General features: G+C 49.1%; 1 protein-coding gene across 3 annotated transcripts in view; it reads right to left on the bottom strand.

Annotated features, from left to right (window-relative positions):
* Window positions 1-2,269: 2,269 nt before the first annotated feature.
* The window catches only part of SLC13A3 (solute carrier family 13 member 3), a 43,097-nt gene continuing 23,208 nt past the window's right edge, over window positions 2,270-22,158 (bottom strand). For 2 of the 3 annotated variants that reach the window (XM_023756181.1, XM_023756183.1), the window contains 5 exons: window positions 19,331-19,428; window positions 15,482-15,594; window positions 8,317-8,478; window positions 5,495-5,632; window positions 2,270-2,947 (listed from right to left, as the gene is read on the bottom strand). In XM_023756181.1, coding sequence (XP_023611949.1) covers window positions 2,768-2,947; window positions 5,495-5,632; window positions 8,317-8,478; window positions 15,482-15,594; window positions 19,331-19,428 — 691 coding nt within the window. In that variant the 3' untranslated portion in view covers window positions 2,270-2,767. Of the gene's footprint in view, window positions 2,948-5,494; window positions 5,638-8,316; window positions 8,479-15,481; window positions 15,595-19,330; window positions 19,429-22,158 lie in introns of those variants that run through there. The other variant, XM_023756182.1, reaches the window with a different exon arrangement.

Raw genomic sequence — 22,158 nt, 5'->3', positions numbered from 1 at the left:
GCAAGTGGCTACCGTACTCTATAAGGCAGATATAGACCATTTCCAGCACCACAGAAAGTTCTACTGTGAGCGCTGCTCTAGGTCATTAGAATGTGAATGAAAGCTAAAATGGACCTTCTAGGTCAGCGGTTCTCAACCTGTGGGTCTCGACCTCTTTGGCAGTCGAACAATCCTTTCACAGGGGTCGCCTAAGACCATCCTGCATATCAGATATTTACATTACGATTCATAACAGTAGCAACATTACAGTTATGAAGTAGCAACGAAAATAATTTTATGGTTGGGTCACAACATGAGGAACTGTATTTAAAGGGCCAGAAGGTTGAGAACCACTGTTCTGGGTCATGTTGCTCAGGAGTCATAGACGCAAATGCCTTCAGAAGCCAGGAAAGTGCCAGAGTCTAATGAAGGGAGCCAGTGTAGTACATTAAGGAGTGGTGGGAACTGTGGCAAACCAGAGGTTCACCTTCCAACTTAAGTTCTCCCACCACAATTACTCAACTCCAAACAATTGTTGCCAGATAGCAATAAGATCTGGTATTTTCCTTTCCAGGAGAAGCATAAATCCAGGTTTTAATATGAAATCTCCTGAATTGAAAATGTTAGCAATAAATGAATAGTTTAAAATTCACGGAAGCGGGGGCGTGGGGGTTGGGGGGGACAGAACCTGTGGGCTGGAGGCAATCCTGGGCACTGCTAGTTGCAAGCTCTCATATGATCTAAAACGTCCATGACCCCTTTTCTCAGTTTGCCCTCCACACTCAGTGTTCTCTCTGCCTGTGTCGCCAGAGGTAGACCAGGTGAGGAAACCAGTGTACTAGTATATTTGGGAGCAAAGTGTTCTGGGCAGAGGAAACAGCATGTGCAAAGGCCCTGAGGCAGAAGGTGTTGAGTGTGTGGCTGGAGTAGAGCAGAGAGCAGTAAGAAAGTGAGATCGGGGAAATCAATTCTGTGAAACTCCCTCCTCAGGAATTTGGGGCTTTGAAGCTCTTCGATGCCCAGAACAGCAAAAAAAAATCTCCAGGGCCAGTGTTGATTAACATTCTTTATTTTATAGCATTTTCAATCAAAAGTACTTGAAATCACGGTTCATCTGGTTATAAGTTCCATGGGTTTCTCTGTGAATGAACTTCTCTCCTGCCCTGTCCCACAGGAACACACCTTCCCCCACTCCTCACCCCCGGGGCTGTAACTGTGACTAAATACTGACATTCTACTCAGTTGGGAAGGAGCCCGCTTCCAGGGAAACATCCATGACTCACTCCTGCTGTACGGAGGGTGAGTTCAGTCTCTGGGGACTGCCCTCCAGGCCCAGGCTGCTGCTCAGGGAACCTCATCCCTCGGAGGTGCAGGAAGGGGAGAGGTGAGGCTTTGGGGCCCACGGGGGTGCCTTTGCCGGTGCTATGCTAATGCTGGGCCACTCGTTCCACAGACACTTGCTGAGCATCTGCAGGGCCCAGGACTGTGTTGTTCACTGGAAATGCCCAGATACTTCTGCTTGAAGCCACCAGTGATGGAATCCCCGAGGAGAGCCCGCCAGCCACTGGCTCTCAGGAAGTCTCAGTGTCCCTGTCTGTAAAGAGGGTTGTGATACTTGGCCTGCTTGCGACATGTCACCCTGGCCCTTTGCAAGTCCCCAGTTTCTCTCTTGACTTTCCTCTCCTCCCTGGAAAATATGGCCTTTGCTAATCAAACATGCTTGCCACTTGGGGTAGGGTTGGAACCAGCTGCTGAGCAAGCAGCAGCCAGCAGCCACACGGGCCTCTGCGGGCCACAGGCAGGTGAGTTCTGGCTGGAGGAGCCATGAGTCACCTGCAAGAGGGCAGGGCCCAGGCTTGGCCCAACTCCAGAAATATGGCCACAGTGAATCAGATTAAACAGGAGAATCATAACAGCTTGGGTAGAGATGTCAGCGGGGGTTCTAGGACTCCCCTGGTGTGCTTGGGAGCTCGGAGAAGCAGGAAGGAGGCTCTGCAAGTCTCCGTGTCCTCAGGAAGCCATCTGTCCCTTCTGACCCCTGCTCCCCTTCCCCCCAGCTCCATGGGTTGAAAATTCCCCTGGCTGCTGGGTTTCAATAGGAGAAATAGTCAAACAACTGGTGTAGAACGGGCACCCACTGAACTGAACATGTATCGGCTGTGAGCAGCTGGGACAGGTCTCCAAGGAAGGTGGCCCCTAAAGGCGAGATGGGCCCTAACCGGTTTGGCTCAGTGGATAGAGCCTGCGGACTCAAGGGTCCCGGGTTCGATTCCGGTCAAGGGCATGTACCTTGGTTGCGGGCACATCCCCAGTAGGGAGTGTGCAGGAGGCAGCTGATCAATTTTTCTAACTCTCTACCCTTCTCCCTTCCTCTCTGTAAAAAATTAATAAAGGCGAGATGGTCTGTCCAGAGTGCCACCTACAGTAGTCAGTGGGGAATGTGCACTGTGCCCATGGGGATGGATAGATTCCCATCCCAACTGTTCAAGACAAATGCAATTCTAGATTTATTTATTGTTGCTGGAGTTGGGCCCTCTTGCATCCTAACCACATTCCAGCTCAGAGATAAAGGAGCTTGAGATCTGGGAGATATCTGGGTCCTGAACAGCATGAGCGAGGAGAAGGTGTCCTCGGTAACGAACTTGTTGACCCAAGTGGACCACCGGAGGCTACCCTTGCTTGTTGCCTACTGGATCACAGAGAATTGCTCGATCACCCTGTCCGATCCTAAGAGCAGGTACTGGTAAAGCCTTCTGGGAGGGCCCGGCCCAGAGTCTCCAAGGAGGACTCAGAGGGCAAGTAACGTGTCGTTGGCCACCAATGAGGGTGGCTTTCCTGTGACATTGGTTAAGTGGTCTTGGGCCCAGTCCGGGAAGGAGCCCAGCTGGAAGATGGGCTGTGCCCAAGTGTTGATGGCCATGTTGAGTATCATGATGCCGAGCAGGTTCATCAGGAGGCCTGTCCGCACCTGAAATAGAACACAGACTCGAGGCCCATTGTATACATGGAAAAACCCCAAAGTCATTCACCCAAGCCCAGCTCGGTGGATGCCCAAGACCCTCCCATCTTTACACACCCTGGGCTGTCCCTCAAATGTCCTCATTCATTGAGTGGCTTGTAGGGGCCAGGTACTGTGCCATGCAGCTGTCATAGGGTCATTTAACCCTGAAAGCAGCCCTATAAGGCTTATTGTTATTATTATTCATATTTTACAGAAGAGGAAAATGAGGCTCCGAGAAGTTGGCTTATCTAAGGCTACACAACTTGAAAATAGTCTGATTTGATCATTAAATCACCCCTCCCCCTCCCCAGTCCCCCTCCCTGCAACCGTTAAGGCTATAATTGTTTATTGGGAAGATTTCTTCTCCTGGAAATGTTTACCTCTTTAAATAGCTGGAAAGAGTTGCCCACTTGCTCCCTCCCCAGGCTGACTCTCATACAATGCAGTCCAAACGTGGGCTGAAAACACCTGTTTCCCAGCTCAGTTTTCTATTTGTTCCTCCCTAGCATCCAGCCGTGAGAAAATTACTCCCTTTAGGTTGCTTTTCAAATCGCTTCCTCAGAGCAAGTCTGCTTTAGGGGCTACCATGCCCTTCCTTAACGCTTCTCTCCTCTTCTCCCACTGCCCCCCCCCTCCCGCCCCCGCTTTTTCTTAAATATATTTTTGTTACTTTCAGAGAGGAAAGGAGAGGGAGAGAGATAGAAATATCAATGATGAGAGAGAATCATTGATTGGCTGCCTCCTGCACGCCCCCTACTGGGGATTGAGCCCGCAACCCAGTCATGTGCTTTGATCGGGAATCGAATGGTGATCTCCTGGACTTAGGTTAATGCTCACCCACTGAGCCACACTTGCCAGGCTTCCACTTTCTTTTTTTAACAAGACCCTTCTCCAGGCAACTGTAATTGGGGAGAATTTCATTATTTTGCTTTCCCCCCTTTGCATGTATTTTTAGACTTGCCATCAATGGCATGCATTACTGGTTTTCCATTTACATGTACATTGGTAACTTTTCTTTTTAAATACTGTTATTTAAGGTTTTTTTGTTTGTTTGGTTTTGCTAATCTTCATCTGAGGAGATTTTTGTCATTGATTTTTAGAGAACGTGGAAGGGAGGGAAGAAAGGGGGGGGGAGAGAGAGAGAGAGAGAGAGAGAGAGAGAGAGAGAGAGAGAGAAGAGAGATGAGAGAGACACATCCATTGGTTGCCTTCCGCTTGCTGCCCCAACCTGGGCTGGGATTGATTTAACCCAGGTGTGACCTTTTGGTGCGTGGGCTGATGCTCCAACCACTGAGCAACACTGTCCAGGGCTCTTATTTAAGTTTTTAAAAAAATGTAAGTTGATTTAGTAAAATTGTGAAATGAGTATTTCCCCAGATGGTTCATGGAAAGGGCATAGGCTGGGAAACCGCTGTGCTGGCTGCCTCTGTTCTAGGGAGTCTTAAAGCCCCTGACAAGTGTGGAGGATTAGAAGGAGCGCAAAGCTTTGGGGGAGCTGGGAGGAGGGCGGGGTCTTCCCTTGCCAGGGTCCTGGGAACCTGGCTCAAATGCCTGCTTAGTTCCACTGGAGTTACGTAGTTAATTCACACCTGTGTGTTACACTCTGTTTGCTCTGGATCGCTTTCTGCCTCTCACTCTGGTTCTCTGGCCACTCATCCTGCTGAGTCCCGGAGCCTGGAAGCCAGCATCCTGAACTGGTTGAGCACATCACCCCTGGGGTTGCACCAGTTTAGGACGAGTTATTTACATTCTGAGCATCCACATGCCCCAGGCCCAGGTGGGGGTGGAGGGAGAAGAGGCGGCAGGAGGTAGGAGGAGGGGAGAGGGTGGGAGGGGCGGGTTTAGCAGGGAGCATGGGGAAGAGGGAACACACTGCCCCATAGTTGAGCCCTGCTGAAAGCTGGACCCCCCCGCCCCCCGCCCAAACTCTGGGGGCTTCTGTCACACTCCTCAGCTGGCCAGGCATCGAGGCCACCCAAGTCCCAGGGTGTGGACTGGCCTTTCTCTTCCCTGAAGATTCTGGGCACAGTGCAGTTGGCCCAACAAGCAAGAACAGAGAGGGGAAAGTCCCTTGTCCCCAAAGCAAACTTTGGAAAGTAATCACTTAAGCAGTGTTTCCGGAAGTTGTCTAAACATAGAGTCCTGGCCTTACTCAGAATGACTTATGTAGAAATTGGGGGATGGTGGCTGGGGGAGCAGGAGCCCTGCCCAGATGCCTAGCCCAGATGCCTAGCCCACCACCTGTGTCCACCCACCTCTCTGGGCTCTGCTAGAAAATGCCCAGACTTGCCTGGCCAGAGTTGCTTAGCCCAGCACCAAGAGGTCGCTGGTTCAATTCCCCACCAGGGCATGTGCCTGGGTTGTGGGCTCCATCTCCAGCAGGGGGCATGCAGGAGGCAGCCGGCTGATGTTGATGTTTCTCTCTCATGGATGTTTCTATTGCTCCCTTCATTCCTCTCTCTCTGAAATCAATAAAAACTTATTTTAAAAGAAGAAGAAAATGCCCAGGCTCACCATGTCTTTGACCAGCAAGTGTCCAGTGGCGAAGGCAATCGAGTTGGGGGGCGTCGAGACCGGGAGCATGAAGGCGTAGGAGCAGCCCACGGTGGCAGGGATCATCAGGTACAGGGGGTGCACTTTCAGGCGGATGGCCTGGGCTCCGGAGGGGGTGGTGAGACCAAGACATAAGAGGCAGAGACAGTTGGAGGGAGAGCAACACGGAGACAGATTTAGAGACAGAAAGAGAGACAAAGACACATGGATAGAGAAAGGCAGCGTGAGAGTGCACAGTCGAGGCAAATGAGAAGACAGATGTAGACAATGAGAAACCAGATATACAAACACGCAGAAATGAGAGATATGATACACAGAAACGGACAGAAGGCGAGAGCCAGACCAAGGGAGAGATGGAGAAGACATTCTCAAGGTTAGTGACATTCTGGGGCCGCACTGCAGGGTCACCAGGGAGGCTGGGCTGGGGAGATGTGCCTAGGACACTCCTCCGATCTGAGAGCGCAGGAGCCACCGGAGGCTTGTTAAAGCGCAGCGGGCTGGCCCCCACTTACCCAGAGCTGCTGACTCAGCAGGCCTGGGGTGGCCCCAAGAATCTGCATGTCTGACAAGGTCCCAGGTGAAGCAGATGCTCTAAAATAACAAGCCCTCTACCTGGTCCTAACAGTTGGAGTCTGGGCCCCTTGGGTTGGGAGCTCAAGATGGCAGCTGTTGGCAAACATTTCCAAACTTCTAAGACTGGGGGTCAAACGCGTCTGTGGGTTGGCCTCAGTCAGTGGGCCGCGGGTTCTTCACCTCTCTCCAACGACATATTCGCCTACAATCCATGTCGATTACTTCTCCAGCATTTTATTTTAAGGCAGGACATCTTGGGCCCCTCTAGAGAATTTTTGCAACCTAGAGGATATATGTTTTCTCAAAAGGTGCTAAAATCATCCCCTTGTGTGTCAGATGTTTTGCTTTTGATGATAAGCACCATCTGGAAGAATGTGTCGTTTGCTAGTGTCTTCTCCAGTAAAAGGCTCTAAGCTCCCTCTCCTCCCACCCTCCATCTCTCTCAATGGCCAGATCCCTCAGATCCCGGGGAAAGGCCTGATTCAATCCCATCACACTCAGCCAGGGGAGGGAGACCCCGCCCCTCATGGCAGGTGCCAGTGTAAAGTGGCCCATTCACTTTGGAGGGCAATTTACCCACATCTAACAAAACTGTGAGTGTCCGGGCTCTTTCATTCAGGGATCAATGCTGCAAGTATCTCCAGATGTCATCCAAGGTGCACAGACAGGAAAAGTTCCAGGCAGCCTTGCTGGATAATAGCAAAGCCTGGAAGCAGGTGCTTAAACAAATCGACAACTATCGATCCTAATGGAATATTCTCCGGTCATTGACAAAGAACAGAGTGTTTCCTTGTGTATGGGAATACAGCAGGATCTCTATTATAATTGACTAGAGGCCCGGTGCACGGTGCACGAAATTCGTGCACTTGGGGGGGGGGGTCCCTGAGCCCAGCCTGCACCCTCTCACAGTCTAGGAGCCCTCAGGGGATGTTCAACTGACGGCTTAGGCCCGCTCCCTTCGGGGAGCGAGCCTAAGCCATTAGCTGGACATCCTTAGTGTTGCCACGGAGGTGGGAGAGGCTCCTGCCACCACCGCTGTGCTCGCCAGCCATGAGCCCGGATTCTGGTGCACTGACCACCAGTGGGCAGTTCCTGTGTTGAGTGTCTGCCCCCTGGTGGTCAGTGCACATTATAGCAACCGGTTGTTCTGCTGCTCGATTTGCATATTAGCCTTTTATTATATAGGATGCCTAAATAAGCAAAGAAAAACAAAGTGGTTCAGACGAGTGCCTGGTCTGTCACTGTTTGCATACAAAGCATATACTCGCAACATTGACTTAATTCCCTAGATGTGGGGCTGCGCTGAGGTAATGACACCCCTTTAATCTATTCAAATGTAAAACTCAGGATAATCAGTTTTGAAATCCCAAGTGTAAACTCTTCTTGTCCGTGATATGTTGTTCTTGGCATATGATCCTGGATTCATTTTGCTATTTGCATCTTTATTTACACACGAGGTCGAGTTAGGACATTTTTCTCCCCTGGTTTGGTTTGGTTTCGGGGTCTTGCTAACCTGACATGCGGGTGGGCTGGCTTCCTCTGCCTGTCTGTGCTCCGGGATGCTTTGGGCAAGTTGAGAACTCTCTGCTCCTTGAAGGCTCCAGCTCTCACCTCGCCAGCCCCCCAGGACTGGTGACCTTTAAAGCAGTAGTTCTCCGCAGGGGATGAGTATCCCTCCCGGCGACACTCGGCAATGTCTGTCCCCACCACTTACCCCACATGTCAGTGGTGCCAAGGAGCCCGGGTTTACAGGGAGGCTAGGGCTTTGCTATCATCAGAGTTCCTCCTGTGGTTATTGGACTAGTCAGACTTTCTACTTCTGCTTAATCCAAACCTGGAAATTATATCTTCCTAGAAAACTTTCCAAAGCTATCATCAGAGTTCCTCCTGTGGTTATTGGACTAGTCAGACTTTCTACTTCTGCTTAATCCAAACCTGGAAATTATATCTTCCTAGAAAACTTTCCAAAGAAGGGCATTTGGTCACTTTTAAAATATTTACTTTGATTATGCATTTTTTTTAAAGAAAAAAACTCCACAGTATTATTTTTGAATCTGGGTTCTGCCACATTCACACATTTTGGAAGAGAGCAGTGACTCCTGGGGCTGCCTGCGGGAGACCCCGCCAGCAGGGGAGAGGTTTCTGACCTGGGTGGTTGGAGGGACAGGTGCTCCTCCTTGCCTCCCCCTCATTCCCAGAAGGGCCCTCACCAGCTCTGACATGACGGGCAGGAAGATGATGATGGTGGCCGTGTTGCTGGCAAACTCGGTGAAGAAGATGACGACGCAGGTGATGGTGAAGACGGCCAGCGCGGGAGACACGTTCTCCAGCGGGTGCAGCTGGTCGCTGATCCACAACGACAGCCCGGACTGCTGCGGGGGGAGGGGAGGGGCGAGGGCACCTCTTCACACCCAGCCCACCCCAGTGCCACCCCTGAGGGCTGGCCCAGGGGGGAGGGTTAGGATCAATCACAATGATGACAATGATCCCTTCGTAGATGGGGAGTCTGAGGGTCAGCGCGGTTAGTGACATGTCCGAGGTCACACATGGAGCCTGGACTTGAATGAGCGTCTCTGCTTCTTGAGCTCTTCTCTGTTTCGTACGCTATAGGCCCGGGACTCAAAGCCTTAGTTGGATCCTCAACTAACCCATTTGGTTCTCTAGACAATTCACTTGGGTCTGGCACCCTAAGCTCCAACTTGAATGGGAGAGGGGACTTGGGTCCTCCATGATAAATCTCATTCCTCCAATGACAGCCATGAATTAAAATGATATGAACACAAACACTGCACAAAACATTAACCTTGTGATTGTTATATATTAATATGCATCAAATGTATAATATATAGAAGATATACTCTATATCACATGTCATATAAAACATGTATCAAGTTCTATTAAATATGACACTGTCAAGATGATTATAAATAGTAGAGATTTATGATCAATAAAAGGAAGTTTATTACGATGATCACACAAATATTAACGGTTAACGCTGTATTATTCATTATCATAACAATCACCATCAATGTGGCTCTATAGGGTGCGAGACACCGGCATGCCTTAGCTCCCTGAGTCCTCCCAACCACCCCATGTGGACACCTGTCCCTGCGTCACGGAGGAGCAATGTGAGCCCGGCAACGCTTCTGTGACATCCACAGTCGCCAAACGTCATGGCCGGGATGCATTTCACACGTAGGGCCATGCGCTTCTGTGAGCTAACGTGCTCCTGCGAAGCTCCCTCGGGAACACCCGTCTGCCACGGCCCCTCTCAGTGAAGGGCAATGCCCAGAGCTCACCAGAGCCCAACAGGACAGAGAAGGGACCAGTTAGAGCAGTGGTTCGCAACCTTCCTGATGCTGCGACCCTTTAATACAGCTCCTCATGTTGTGGTGACCCCCAATTTCATTGTTACAACTTGAACATAATTAAAGCATAGTGATTAATCACAAAAACAATATGTAATCATATATGTGTTTTCCGATGGTCCTAGGAGACCCCTGTGAAAGGGTCGTTCGACCCCCAAAGGGGTCTCAACCCACAGGTTGAGAACCGCTGAGTTAGAGGGTTCCCTCCCTGGCCCCAGACGCCACGCTGCTGTCTATACTGCAGAATCATCCCCAGCTCCTTCCAGGACTTCTCCGGGAATGACTCCATTTACAAGTGTACAATATGTATACTCTCCCCAGCTACTCCCTCCTATCATCAAATGTATCCTAAACGACCAGGCGTCCAGCACACCTTCATTAGGACCCCGAAGCCGCAAAGCTGAAGATGTAAAATTTGTGCTCTCTTTTGCCCCCTGGTGGTGCCATGCAGCAACATCTCAAAAAACCCCACAAGGTCTTGTCCAGCAGGTTGTTTTTTTTGTTTTTGTTTTTAACAAAGATAACAAAACCATAGGCTTAGATGTTGGCCAAGGCAGAGTTGGGTTAGTCCCCTACCATCGAATCAAGTGTATGTCTACCACAGCCCTTTTATCACCCCGTGCCATCTGGTACCAATACACTCTGCTTTATCAAAGAAACTATACACATTTCTTTTATGTTTAACAGAAAATTTACTGCTTATCCCGAACTTAAAATTTCATGATGGATTCTAGGACACAGCACCCTGTTTTTCCATAAATAAAATAGTACACGTGTCCCTACAACCTGCCTTGAAAGAGACTGTGTGAAATTGAGGTTTCTTTTACATCTGCACTGCTTGTCTGATGGCCTAGAAAGTATGGCACATGGCAGCGTCGAGGCCCCCGCTTCTCCCCTGGCCCCGGGCACCCTTCACAGAAAAAAATGGGCCGCTGGTTTTTCCCAGAGGCCACGGCTTTGGCAAAGAGATGGACAGCAGTGTGTGCCATTCAACGGAAAGAGGCTGGAGAGAGGGAATATTAATGACTTGGATGAATGAGAAGTCAAGAACTTCTGGGTGACGGGCTTCCAGCCAACGTCCCAACGGCCACTCATACCCTTGGCTCAGCCTCCATAGCCGCAGGGAGGTCTGGCAGCTTCGAGAGAGGAGAGCCTCCAGCTGCCTGGGGTGCTCTTGGGGACTCCTAAGGGCCTCACCTTCCCACTCCCAGTCCCCTCGGAATCAGAAGCTCTGTTTCCTCGGAACCACAAAGCCCCGCAGTGTCCCTGGGACTCTGGGATCAGCAATAGGCAAGGTCAAAGCAGAAAGGCCAGAGGGCGAGGAGGAAGGGCTCTGGAGTGAGACTAAGTCTGTTCTCCCTCTTAATCCTTTCTGGCTGTGTCATCCTGGCCAAGTAACTTAACCTCTCTGTGCCTCAATATCCTTATCTGTAAAATGGGGATATAAGAGTACTTGTCCCAGATGGTTATTATTGGAAGAAAAAGAGCTCATCCATACAGCATTTAGTGAAGGGCTTGGGCATCTATGCCCAGGGCATACCAGCTGTCATTAGTAGCACCAAGTCAGGAGATGCCAGTGGTGGCAGAACACTCAGAAATCACCCAGCGCAGTGGTTGCCAAGAGGGGCCTGAGGTCACGTTGCAGGATGGGAAAGGGAGGCTGAGCAGGCAGGACGGTGCTCCCCTCTTCCTCCTCCTGTCCCGGTTCCGCCAGGCCCGCTTCTAGATCTCTGTGATAACAGTAGGGTCGCATCTTACAAGGACGGTGTTATGGTCTAAGTCAGTGGTTCTCAACCGTGGCTGCACATTAGCATCACCTGGGAATCTTTTTAAAATCCTGATTTCTGGGCCCCATATTTAAAAAAGATTCCCAGGTGATTCTAATGTGCAGCCAAGGTTGAGAACCACTGGTCTAAGTGAAATGCTTAACGTTGAAACCTCAATGGAAAACACCCTTGAAAATCTCTTATAACACTCATAGAACATAGTAGGTTCAGCTGTGTGTGTGCAACTCTGTATAATAATTCTTAGGTAGGGAGAGCCAGTGAATTTGATTAAAAGAAAGAAACAAGAGAAGGCTGTATACATGAGGTGAACATTCATACCAGGGTACCACTCTGGCCCTCGATTTCTTCAAGGGGCTGTGGTAAGGATTAAACAAGCACTGGTAGAAATAGTTCCGGTGTCAGAGTAAGCCCTCGATGTGATTTACTTTTAGTTATTTTACTTAACACTTAAAGTGTTTACTCTGTGCTGGGCTCACTTGTCAGCATTTTGCGAACATTACATGGCAACCCCAGGAGGTAAGGAGTAGAATTCTCTCCATTTTCGTGGTTGAAGAAACTGGGGCACCAAGAAGATGTGATTTGCCAATTAGGTCAGATGACTTGCCCCAGGATTGGAATTTTGAGCTCACAGTCTGGCTGGCAAGCACTTCAGTGGCTACTTCTCCAATTAAACTAACAACAACAACAACAAACATCCTCTCCGGCAGGAAATGAGGGACGGGGAAGAAGACCATGTGTCTACTCCGCTCTGAGGGGATGGAGCCTCAATCCCCTCAATATATTTGTAGAGAAGTTTGTTGTGGTGGAGACTAAAAGACTACACACAAAGGTGCCAGGATCAGGTCAGGTTTTTATCCACGAGACAGTAACATTATAATAACAACAAAAGTGTGAGGTTGATAGTGGCCCCCGTGTTAGCACCAGGTGGGTATGCATCACCCCTCTCTGGGCACTTTCCATACATCCATCTTGTCATCAGTCCTCAAAACCGCCCATCTGCTAGGTCCTGTCCAGCTAATGTGTATTCAGTGAGCAGGGGACACGCAGATAAGACAGATATGATTCTTGCCCTCGCTGAGCTTATATTCTAGCAAGAGAGACACCTGTAAACGAACAAATGACCGGGATCCTTTGAGGGGCAGACTCAGTGTGAGCAGAGTGGTAAGAGGGGGAGGGGCTGTGTTGGTGGGGAGACTCCTTCTGTGGTGGTGACCTTGGAGCTGAGACCTGAAGGGTGAGGACCCCGAGATCTCAGGGGGAGCAATCGGTGGGGAGAAAGCCATCCGGAGGTCCTGGGTGCGAATGAACATGGTGTGGCTGAGGAACGCTGAGGAGGCAGTGGGACTGGCCTGGAGCGGATGAGAGGAGACAGATGGGGCTTGTGTGTAGGCCAGTGGGAGCCTTCAGCCTGAGTCTAAACACAGGGGGTGCCATGGATTTAGTCTGAAGCAGGAGAAAGCCGGTGAGAACACTAAGTGGGTGTAAGCGAGTTGCCCAAGTTCAGAGTAAGCCCTGGGATCCGATTCCAACCCCGCGGAGCCAGCATGTGGGAGTCCACCCAGCCTCGGCCTGGGTCCCATCCAAGGGCCTCTGAGCCACAGGAGGCCACTGTGGCCTGGCAAGGGCACTGGGCAGGGAAGAGGGAGCAGGAAGTGCCGTGGGCATTCTGGTCCCTCTGGGGCAGGCTGTGCTGCCTGGGGAGGGAATGGAACCAGCAGGAGCTGGGGAAAGGGGCAGCTGCTACACAAAGCCCTCCTTGAACAGAAATCCCAGCCTGTGGCCTGGGGCCGGGCCAGGGGCCAGACTGGCCTCCCAGCATGCTCAGCGGTCCTGCAGCCCAGCCCCCACTGAGAGAGCTCTGAGCTCAGAGAAGCCTCTGGGGTGGTGGGGTCACCCTGTGCCTCCTCCCTCGGGGTCAGAATAGGTGCATCTCAGTAAACATCTATTTCCACAGAGTTGCTCGGGGTGAGAACCCTCTGATGTCATCCTTGGATCCTGAAATTCCCCTCTTCGCCAACAATCCCTCATAATAACCAGCTATGTTGGCTATGCTCTAAGTTCTCCATACGAATAGGCTCACTTAATAATTGCAACAACTCTATGAGATGGAATCCTTGTGTGTGTGTTAATTCAGAGAGGAAGGGAGAGGGAGAGATAGAACATCAGTGATGAGAGAGAACCATTGATCAGCTACCTCCTGCACACCCCCTACTGGGGATCAAGCCCGCAACCCGGGCATGTGGCCTTGACCGGAATCAAACCTGGGACCCTTCAGTCCACAAGCTGACGCTCTATCCACTGAGCCAAACCAGCTAGGGCTAATTCTTTCTTTCTTTCTTTCTTTCTTTCTTTCTTTCTTTCTTTCTTTCTTTCTTTCTTTCTTTCTTTTTTTTTTTTTGAGAGAGAGAGACCGATTTGTTGTTCCAATTATGTATGCACTCACTGGTTGCTTCTTGTATTTACCCTGACTGGATATCGAACCTGCAACCTTGATGTATTGGGACGATGCTCCAACCAACTGAGCTACCTGGCCAGGTGAGCTGGGATCCATTTGAATTCCTATTTTGTAGATGAGGACATGGAGGCACACAGCTAAGAGGTAGATGATATGAGACTCTAACCAGATGGCCTGGTTCCACAGCCCAAGCTTTCTACCAATGCATTGCATGGTCCTCTTAAGACCTGGATAACATGTCACTTCCTCTGGGAAGCCTTCCTTAATACAGCTCCAGTAGAAGACAGTAGTGAAAGAAAGAGAGACGCCAGTTCAAAACCCAGCTCTGCTACCAATGAGCTGTGTAACCTAGAGTCAGGCAGTTAACCTCTCTGGTCTTTGGGATTCCTTAAAAGGAGACAACAGTACCTTTTCTCATCCATCCCTTTGCTCTTTTTGAAATCTGTACCATTGTAACTGTGTTATTCAGGGGGGAAAAGAATAAAATGAAAACATAGTTTGCAGAACAAGAGTTGCTGTGTAGAGAACCTAAGTGTGCTACCCAGACCGCCTTCCCTGAAGGCCTTGTTGCCCCAGCGTAGGGAGTGCGGGCAGCGGACAGCCTGCACTGCCAGCCCCTGACTCCAGGGTACCTTGCCCAAGGTCACCCCTGCTCCCGGGAGGCCATGTCCACAGATGCCGGAGGGAAGCCAGGGTGGAAAGGCCTGGCCATCCCTGACCAACGGGTATCTCTGAAGGGCCGTCTCAGCTTGGCGCTCTCTGTGGGGTGGGTGGAGGCTTCGCAGGTCTGCCTCGCAGCTGTATTGCAACCCCTCAAGGTCACCGAATGACCTCAGAGTCTGCTTCCGGGAAGCAAAACCTGCACTGAGCGTGGCCTGAGGATGCACAGGGCCTCCTCAGCACTTCCTGTTTGCTATGGATTGCGTCAGCATGTCTTCTTCAATGACTCCCAACAACCCTAGAGTAAGAACTTTGAGCCTCAGTTTTCCTACCTGAAAAATGGGGGTAAAATATTACCTAGACCCTAGGGTCCTGTGAGGGTTCAGTGAGGTAATACACTATGACACATGGTGGACACTGAGGCTGCACTTCCTCTGAGCAGGGCCGACGACCCCGAGCGTGAGAGCCTCCTGGAAATCCTGCACCCTCGGTGCCTCACTCGCCTCACTCTAGTCCCAGCCCTGCCTCTGAGCTCATAGAACCCTCTAGAATAACATTAATGACTAATTGAATAAATAGTATTAAAAGTACCTAACATTTATATCATAGTGGCTAAGAGCATACACTCTAGAGTCAAACTACCTGGATCGTAATCCGGAGTACATAGCTGTGTGCCCTTGGGCAAGTGACTTGGCCTCTCTGTGCCTCCATTTCCTAATCTATAGAATGGGAATAACGATGGCATGTATCGCACGGACTTGTTTGGACGTTTAAAGCAGTTACTGCATATAAAGTATGCTGGACAAGGCGAGCCCTGTATGTGGTGGTGGTCCCCTGTGCTCACAGAACCCTCGAGTCGTGATGTTATTGGTACCAGCAATAGTATTGAGTCCACTGTGAGCTCCTTGAGGTTCCAGATCAGACCTTACTCCTGTCTTTCTCCTCAGCACCGGGCACTGAGAGGGGAACTATGATTATCCTAATTGGCAAAGGAGGTGGGTGGTGTCTGCAGGGCCCATGGAGTCTCTGGCTCTTCGGCTGCGCCTGCAGCTGGGACTGGGACCTGCCCACACCGCCCCGGGCGCAGCCCTCTTGCCCATCTTACCTCGCAGGCCTTGGCCATGGCGAAGCCCCCTCCCAGGAGGAGGATGATGCTCCAGGGGATGGTTTCCTCCGCCCTCTTCCACGTCAGCAGGGGTTTTGTCTCTGTGTTGGGAGCTGGGCAGAGAGAGAAGACACTCACTCTGAGGAGTGGACACGGGTCCCTGCAGGCCTGTCTTTGTGGGGGCACTCGGGGTTCTCCAGGAAGCCACGATCTGGCTCCAGCATCTGACTTTGGAGCTGCAGGGGAAAACCCACACCACCATGGCATGGCATCTGCTCTATTCAGAATGAAAACAGTGGGCCCCGCGGCTGGGGGGTGTCCTGGAAGCAGGCCTCCACGCCAGGACACCTCCCAGCCTCTCACAGTCCTTCTGGGCAAGTGTTACTTTCACCCTCACCCAGGGCAGAAGGTTCTCTCTGTAACTGGATGTGCAAGGGAGGAAGGAAAGAGGAAGGCTATTCAGGAGAGAAAAAAAGCTATGGGAATCTTTGGCCCATGGAACTATGGGATGGTTTTTAGGTTTTCAAAGGCGGTGGTGTGTGCAGTGGCCAGAACAGGGGCCAGCACACTTCTGTAAAGGGTTAGGGACCGGATAATTTAGGCTTTGCAGCCTCTGTTGCAACTAGGATGCCGTGATGGCACAAAGCAGCCATGGACAAAACATGCATGAACGGGTGGGCATCCCTATTCTCCACGGGGCTGGGCATTTGCTATTTTCATGTAAGACAGAAAATGTTTTCTGTTTCAAAAATGTGAAAGGAATGATGAACAGGGAGGGCCTTGTTTCCTGAAACACATTGCCCTGCACCCAATCCGCTGCCTCCATACATGTCACCTCCCTGTAGGCATTGGAGCCTGCAACCCCCGTTCTGTACACTAGGAAAGCCAGAGGCGAGAAGTGTCTAAGGGACCTACTCGGGAAAGCCAGTCCCAGAGAATCCAGGGACTCACTGGGAGGTCACCCAGCAAATCAGGGACAGAGCTGGGGTACCAGACATCCAGGTCCTGGTGCCCTTCCCACAGCCCCAGCCTGAGAGGAAGCTCAGGTCCTATGAGCCCATCCCAGGTGACAGAACCCTGGACGGGACCCCGTCAAGAGCAGCCAGGCCACAGGCTGGTCAGGAACCAATGAGGCTACAAGGTAGCCTGTGGGGGAAGATCTGCCCAAATGAGAATAACAAGTCCCGCCCTGGCTCAGTTGGTTGGAGCGCTGTCCCACACACCAAAAGGTTTGGGGTTCAGTTTCTGGTCGGGACACATACCTAGGTTGTGGTTTTAATCCCCAGTCGGGGTGTGTGTGGGAGGCAACCAATTGATCTCTCTCTCTCTCTCTCTCTCTCTCTCTCTCTCTCTCACCATATCCTTGGGTGAGGATTTAAAAATAAAAGTAGTAGTACTGATTCATGTTATTACAACATGGCTCATCCTTAAAAACATCATGTTAATTAAAAGCAGCCAGTCACAAAGAATCACATATGTAACTATGATTACATTTATATAAAATATCTAGAATAGGTAAATCCATAAAGAAAGTAAACTGGTGATTGTCTAGGGCTTGAGGGGAGGGGCATGAGCGACTGCTAATGAACCAGGGTTTCTTCATGGGGTGGTGAAAATGTTCTAAAATAGTACTGATGACTGTACAACTCTGTGAATATACTGAAAACCATTGAATGTACACTTTAAATGAGTGATTTGTACAGTATGTAAATTATATCTCAATAAAGCTGCTATTATAAAAAGAAGAATAAACCAAACCAACTAGATTCTTACTCTCAGAAGCATCAATGGGAAATAGAGAGACAACTGGGCAAAGAGAAGTGATAATTGAAGGTAGAAGAATGGACAGAGGTCGCATAATAATATAAGAGGGGTGCTAGCAGCTGAGGTTCTGTGGGGAAACAGACACTTTGAGGAAGTAGATGCTCCCAGGAAGCAGAAACTGCGAGGAAGTCATGAGGAAGCAGACATTATGAGGAAACAGATGCCAGAAAGCAACAGAGGCTCTGAGGGAGTGGACTCGAAGGAGCACACACTGTAAGAAGGGAAGCCAGAGGGACAGAAGCTGAGGGGACAGGAAGTAGAAGCCGTGGGAGCAGATACTAAAAGAGAGTGGGCATGCCCTAACCGGTTTGGCTCAGTGGATAGAGCGTCGGCCTGTGAACTAAAGGGTCCCAGGTTCGATTCTGGTGAAGGACATGTACCTTGGTTGCGGGCACATCCCCAGTGGGAGGTGTGCAGGAGGCAGCTGATCGATTTTTCTCTCTCATCGATGTTTCTAGCTCTCTATCCCTCTCCCTTCCTCTCTGTAAAAAATCAATAAAATATATTAAAAAAAATAAATATAAGAGAGTGGGCACCAGCAAGATGAAGACAGAACTTACAAAAAGGCAAGAACTAGAATGAAGTGGAAACTATAAACATTCAAAAGCTAAGGAGCAGTAGAAACTATGAGACCAAGAAATGACACACGGAGCGGATTGTGAGGAAAGCGCCTGGAAGCAAGACAGAGAAGCAGAGATGGAGGAACAAGGGAACCCTGTTTGGTTTTGCAGAGGCCAAAGCCCACAGCCTAAGCCCCTCGGACCCCGTGCCAGCCTCCTCCTGGGCCAGCTCTGCTCCAGGAACTATTGGTGGGACCGAGAAATCCTCTCCCTCCTGATCCTTACACAGTACTCCCCACTCTCCAACCCCCATCCTACAAAACTGGAACTATCCTTCCTAATACTCCATTTGTTTCTACAATAGAAAATAGTGCCTGGCCGGTGTGGCTCAGTGGTTGAGCGTCGACCTATGAACCAGGAGCTCACGGTTCGATTCCTGGTCAGGGCACATGCCCAGGTTGCCGGGCTCCATCCCCAGTGTGGGGCGTGCAGGAGGCAGCCGATCAATGACTCTCTCTCATCATTGATGTTTCTATCTCTCTCTTCCTCTCTGAAATCAATAAAAATAAATTAAAAGACTCACAATAGAAAATAGTTAGCTTAGGACCACTATTTCCTGACTCCTGGTCCAGAGCTCACTCCCCAGATAGCGATGGGCCAGGCACACACATGGCTCAGCTGTGGCAGGTGGCAGGTGTTGGCACCCTCTCAAGGCAGACTGCTGGAAATCCAGTGGGGTCACATGTTGGATGGAGCTCTGAAGGCCAAGGCCAGACTACAGACAGTTTGGTTTGGAGGGCTCTGTGATGCTTTTAAGCTGGATTTGAATGTTTTTCAGCAGTTTTGCCTCACTCCACACCGCTTCCTATTCATTTTAACCCAGCTTGAGATGTTCACATCTGGCCCTGTGGGCAATTGAGTTGCAAGTCCAGAGGTGGCAAAGCTTTTCTATAAAGGAGCAGAGAGTAAATATCTCGGGCTTTGTGAGCCAACAGGCAACATTGAGGCTATTGCATACACACTTATATAACTAGAGAAATTAAAAGCCCACAAATTTCTTATTGAAGAAATTAACAACTTTATGGACACTGAAATTTGAATTTCATGTAATGTTTGTGTGTCATATTTTTCTCTTGATTCTTTTCAACCATTAGAAATGTGAGAGCCATTCTTAGCTCACGGGTTGTACAAAAATAGACCGGCAGCTGGATTTGGCCCGGGGACTGTATCTAGTTGCTAGCCCCTGCCCTGGACAGTCACCTCCGGCAGCCCCAAGTGCCCAGACAAGGTAGCTGCTCAGACAGGGAACGGGGCACAGGGGGTGGGGAAGACTCAGGGTGGCTAGTGGCTCGTATGGTAGGGCAGCAGCCCCCCAGGTGTGGGGCCCACCTCAGGCCACCAATTACCACGCTCCACACCACAGAACTCACTGAGCTCACCGACACCCCAGCCCTGACCACCTTACCTTTAAAGTCACACCACCACTTGAGAGAGGGCCTTTTGGATGGGAAGAAAAACAAGATGGTGACAATGCTCACGCCGGTGACAGCATCAGAAGTAAACCTACAAGGACAGACAAGGCCCTGAATCATGTGACCCTGGGCATCTCAGCAGGCCAAGGCTTGGCAGATCTACCAGTGAGGATCTGTGGGAGGGAATCAGGGCCCCTGTGAAGGGGCCTTGTCAGAGGCCTCTGGATTCTGTCTTGCACTGAACTCAGCACGGATGCAACCACCCGTGGATGCAAAAGCCCTTTGCCCACAGCCCCCCGGGGCTTTTAGATCCTGCTTGAGCCAAATACTTTTCCTCCCAACTCAAGGACATGAGGTAAAGGGACTTGACCAAGGAGGAAAGAATCTGAGAGCCACAGAATACCGGGGTCTGTGGAACCCCCATGGATCACTGTAACCAGGGTTCCTGTAGCAGCTCTGTATTTGCTCAGCTTCTGTTTGCATTCCTCCTGGGATGGGCAGCTTACTACATGGACATGGAGCTCACTCAGATCAGCAGAGCCCAGATGGAGCCAGCTTCATGGCCCTACAAAACCTAACTACCAGCTTGCAAGGATCCACAAGGTGTCCAGTGGAGGAGATGCTAAGCTCTCAGAAGCCTGGGGTAGGCCTCTTCCATTTCAGATGAGGAATCCAAGGCTCAGAGAGCAGAGCAACTGGCTCAAGGCCAGACCATGGTCTATGGGGAGATGGGTACTGAATCCAGATTTTCCCAGCTGCAGGTTCAAAAAAGCTCAGAGCCAACTGCTAACAAAAGCATGTTTAGCCCACACATTTGGGAAGAAGAGTATTCAAATGGCCAAGAAACTGGAAAAGGTGGTCGATACCACTATACTAGAGAAATATAAATCAAAACACTAACGGAGTACTACTCTGTTTTTACCTCTGCGAACAGACAGGCAAACTTGGAAAGGGTGGTAATACCGAATGAGGATGTTGGAAAACATATAGGGCTGGTGGGAAAATACATGTTTAACCTTCCAGAGGACAGCTGGCATCACGCTTCAATATTTTCCATGTGAATACCCCTCGATCCAGTTATTATACGTCTAGGAATTTACCCTCAGGAAATAACTGGACTCTGTACACAGATTATGTACAGAGATGTTCATTTGATAAGAGTGAAAAATAGAAGATGCTTAGTAGAGACATGTTTAAATAAAGTGTTTTTAATAATATGTATAATATGTACATAATGAAATACCCTACATCTTTTTTTAATATATGAGATAATATCAATTTTTATGTGTAGACATACAACCAAGAAACCTTGTAAATAAATAAAAAAGTTTTTATTTGCAGTATTGGACACAATCCAAAAGGAATTGATAAACTAAATTAAGATACTCCCATTCTATAGGATACTATGCAGTGTTTAAAAAGAATGAAATAGCCCTGTCAATGTGGCTCAGTGGTTGAGTGTTGACCTATGAACCAGGAGGTCACAGTTCAATTACCAGTCAGGGCACATGCCCAGGTTGCAGGCTCGATCCCCAGTAGGGGGTGTGCAGGAGGCAGCCAATTGATGATCCTCTCTCATCATTGATGTTTCTCTCTCTCCCTCACCCTTCCTTCTCTGAAATAAATAAAATCAATAAAAATATTTAATATGAAGAATGAAATGGAAAACTGTCCATGATCCTATTATTATATTTCCCAATTTTTTGTTATATGTCTCTGTGTGTGTATTAATGTGCGTGTGTGTGTCTACAATATTACACACCAACTTTAATTGTGAATATCACTGGGGAGTGGGACAGAGGGGAGATGAAGGGCAACTAAATTTTACTTTTTCACTTCAGCATTGCTTGAATTTTTTATAATGAGTATACATAACTTTTATCATGAAACAAAAAACAGCAGATCACAATTTGTTCACTGTAATCACACTTCCGTCAAAAAAATCTTGTGTTTAGAGAGGTTTCTTTTTAGTCAGTTTGCTTGTGTTTTAAAAATTAGTTTTATTGAAATATATACTTAACATGGAATACAATGCACCCATTTTAAGGATATAGTTAAGTGATTTTAGCCTAATGTACACAGTCTTATAGCCACCAATCCAACCAAGCTGTGGAATGGTTCTCAGAGAGGCATTCCTTTTAAGTCAGAAAGGATGTCCATCAGATCTGGAGACAAAGATTCCAGGTGATTTTCACTTTCTTTGTTTCATTCAAGCCATTAAAGCCTTCGCCTAGATTGGGGTCCATAACGTCTACTATCAAAGGCCACACAATAAATATTTTTGGCTTTGCAGGCCATGCCGTTTCTGTCATGGCTCAACTTTGACATCATAGCACGAAACCAGCCGTAGACAGTATCTAAGGTATGGCTGTGGTCCAACAGAACTTTATTTGTAGACACAGTCCTTTGAATTTCATATAATTTTCATGTGCCACAAAATACAGGGTGGGGCAAAAGTAGGTTTACGGTTGTTCATATGGAAGATAATACGAAAATTAATAAATAATGATGCGAGAATAAATTCTGTGTTTTGCTTACTCACAACTAAAAACTACTTTTGCCCCATCCTGTATGGTCTTTTGATTTTCCCTAGCCATTTAAAAATGTAAAAACCATTCAAAAACAAGGGTGGGCCAGATTTGGTCCATAAGCCTTAGTTTCCTGACCCCTGTCTCAGATGACAGGGGCCATCTGGATGGTGTCATAGCTCCTAACTGTTCTCTCACCTGTATTTTTGACCCCGCTATGCATTCTCTAGTAAATGTAATGAATGTTCTACTGAGTTCTTCCTATGAGCAATTTTAATCGCTTGACAAGTATT

Source organism: Myotis lucifugus, unplaced genomic scaffold (assembly GCF_000147115.1).
Source record: "Myotis lucifugus unplaced genomic scaffold, Myoluc2.0 scaffold_90, whole genome shotgun sequence".
NCBI lineage: Eukaryota > Metazoa > Chordata > Mammalia > Chiroptera > Vespertilionidae > Myotis > Myotis lucifugus.
The sequence above is the reverse complement of the archived record's forward strand: the minus strand, read 5'-3'. Positions and strand labels throughout refer to the sequence as shown.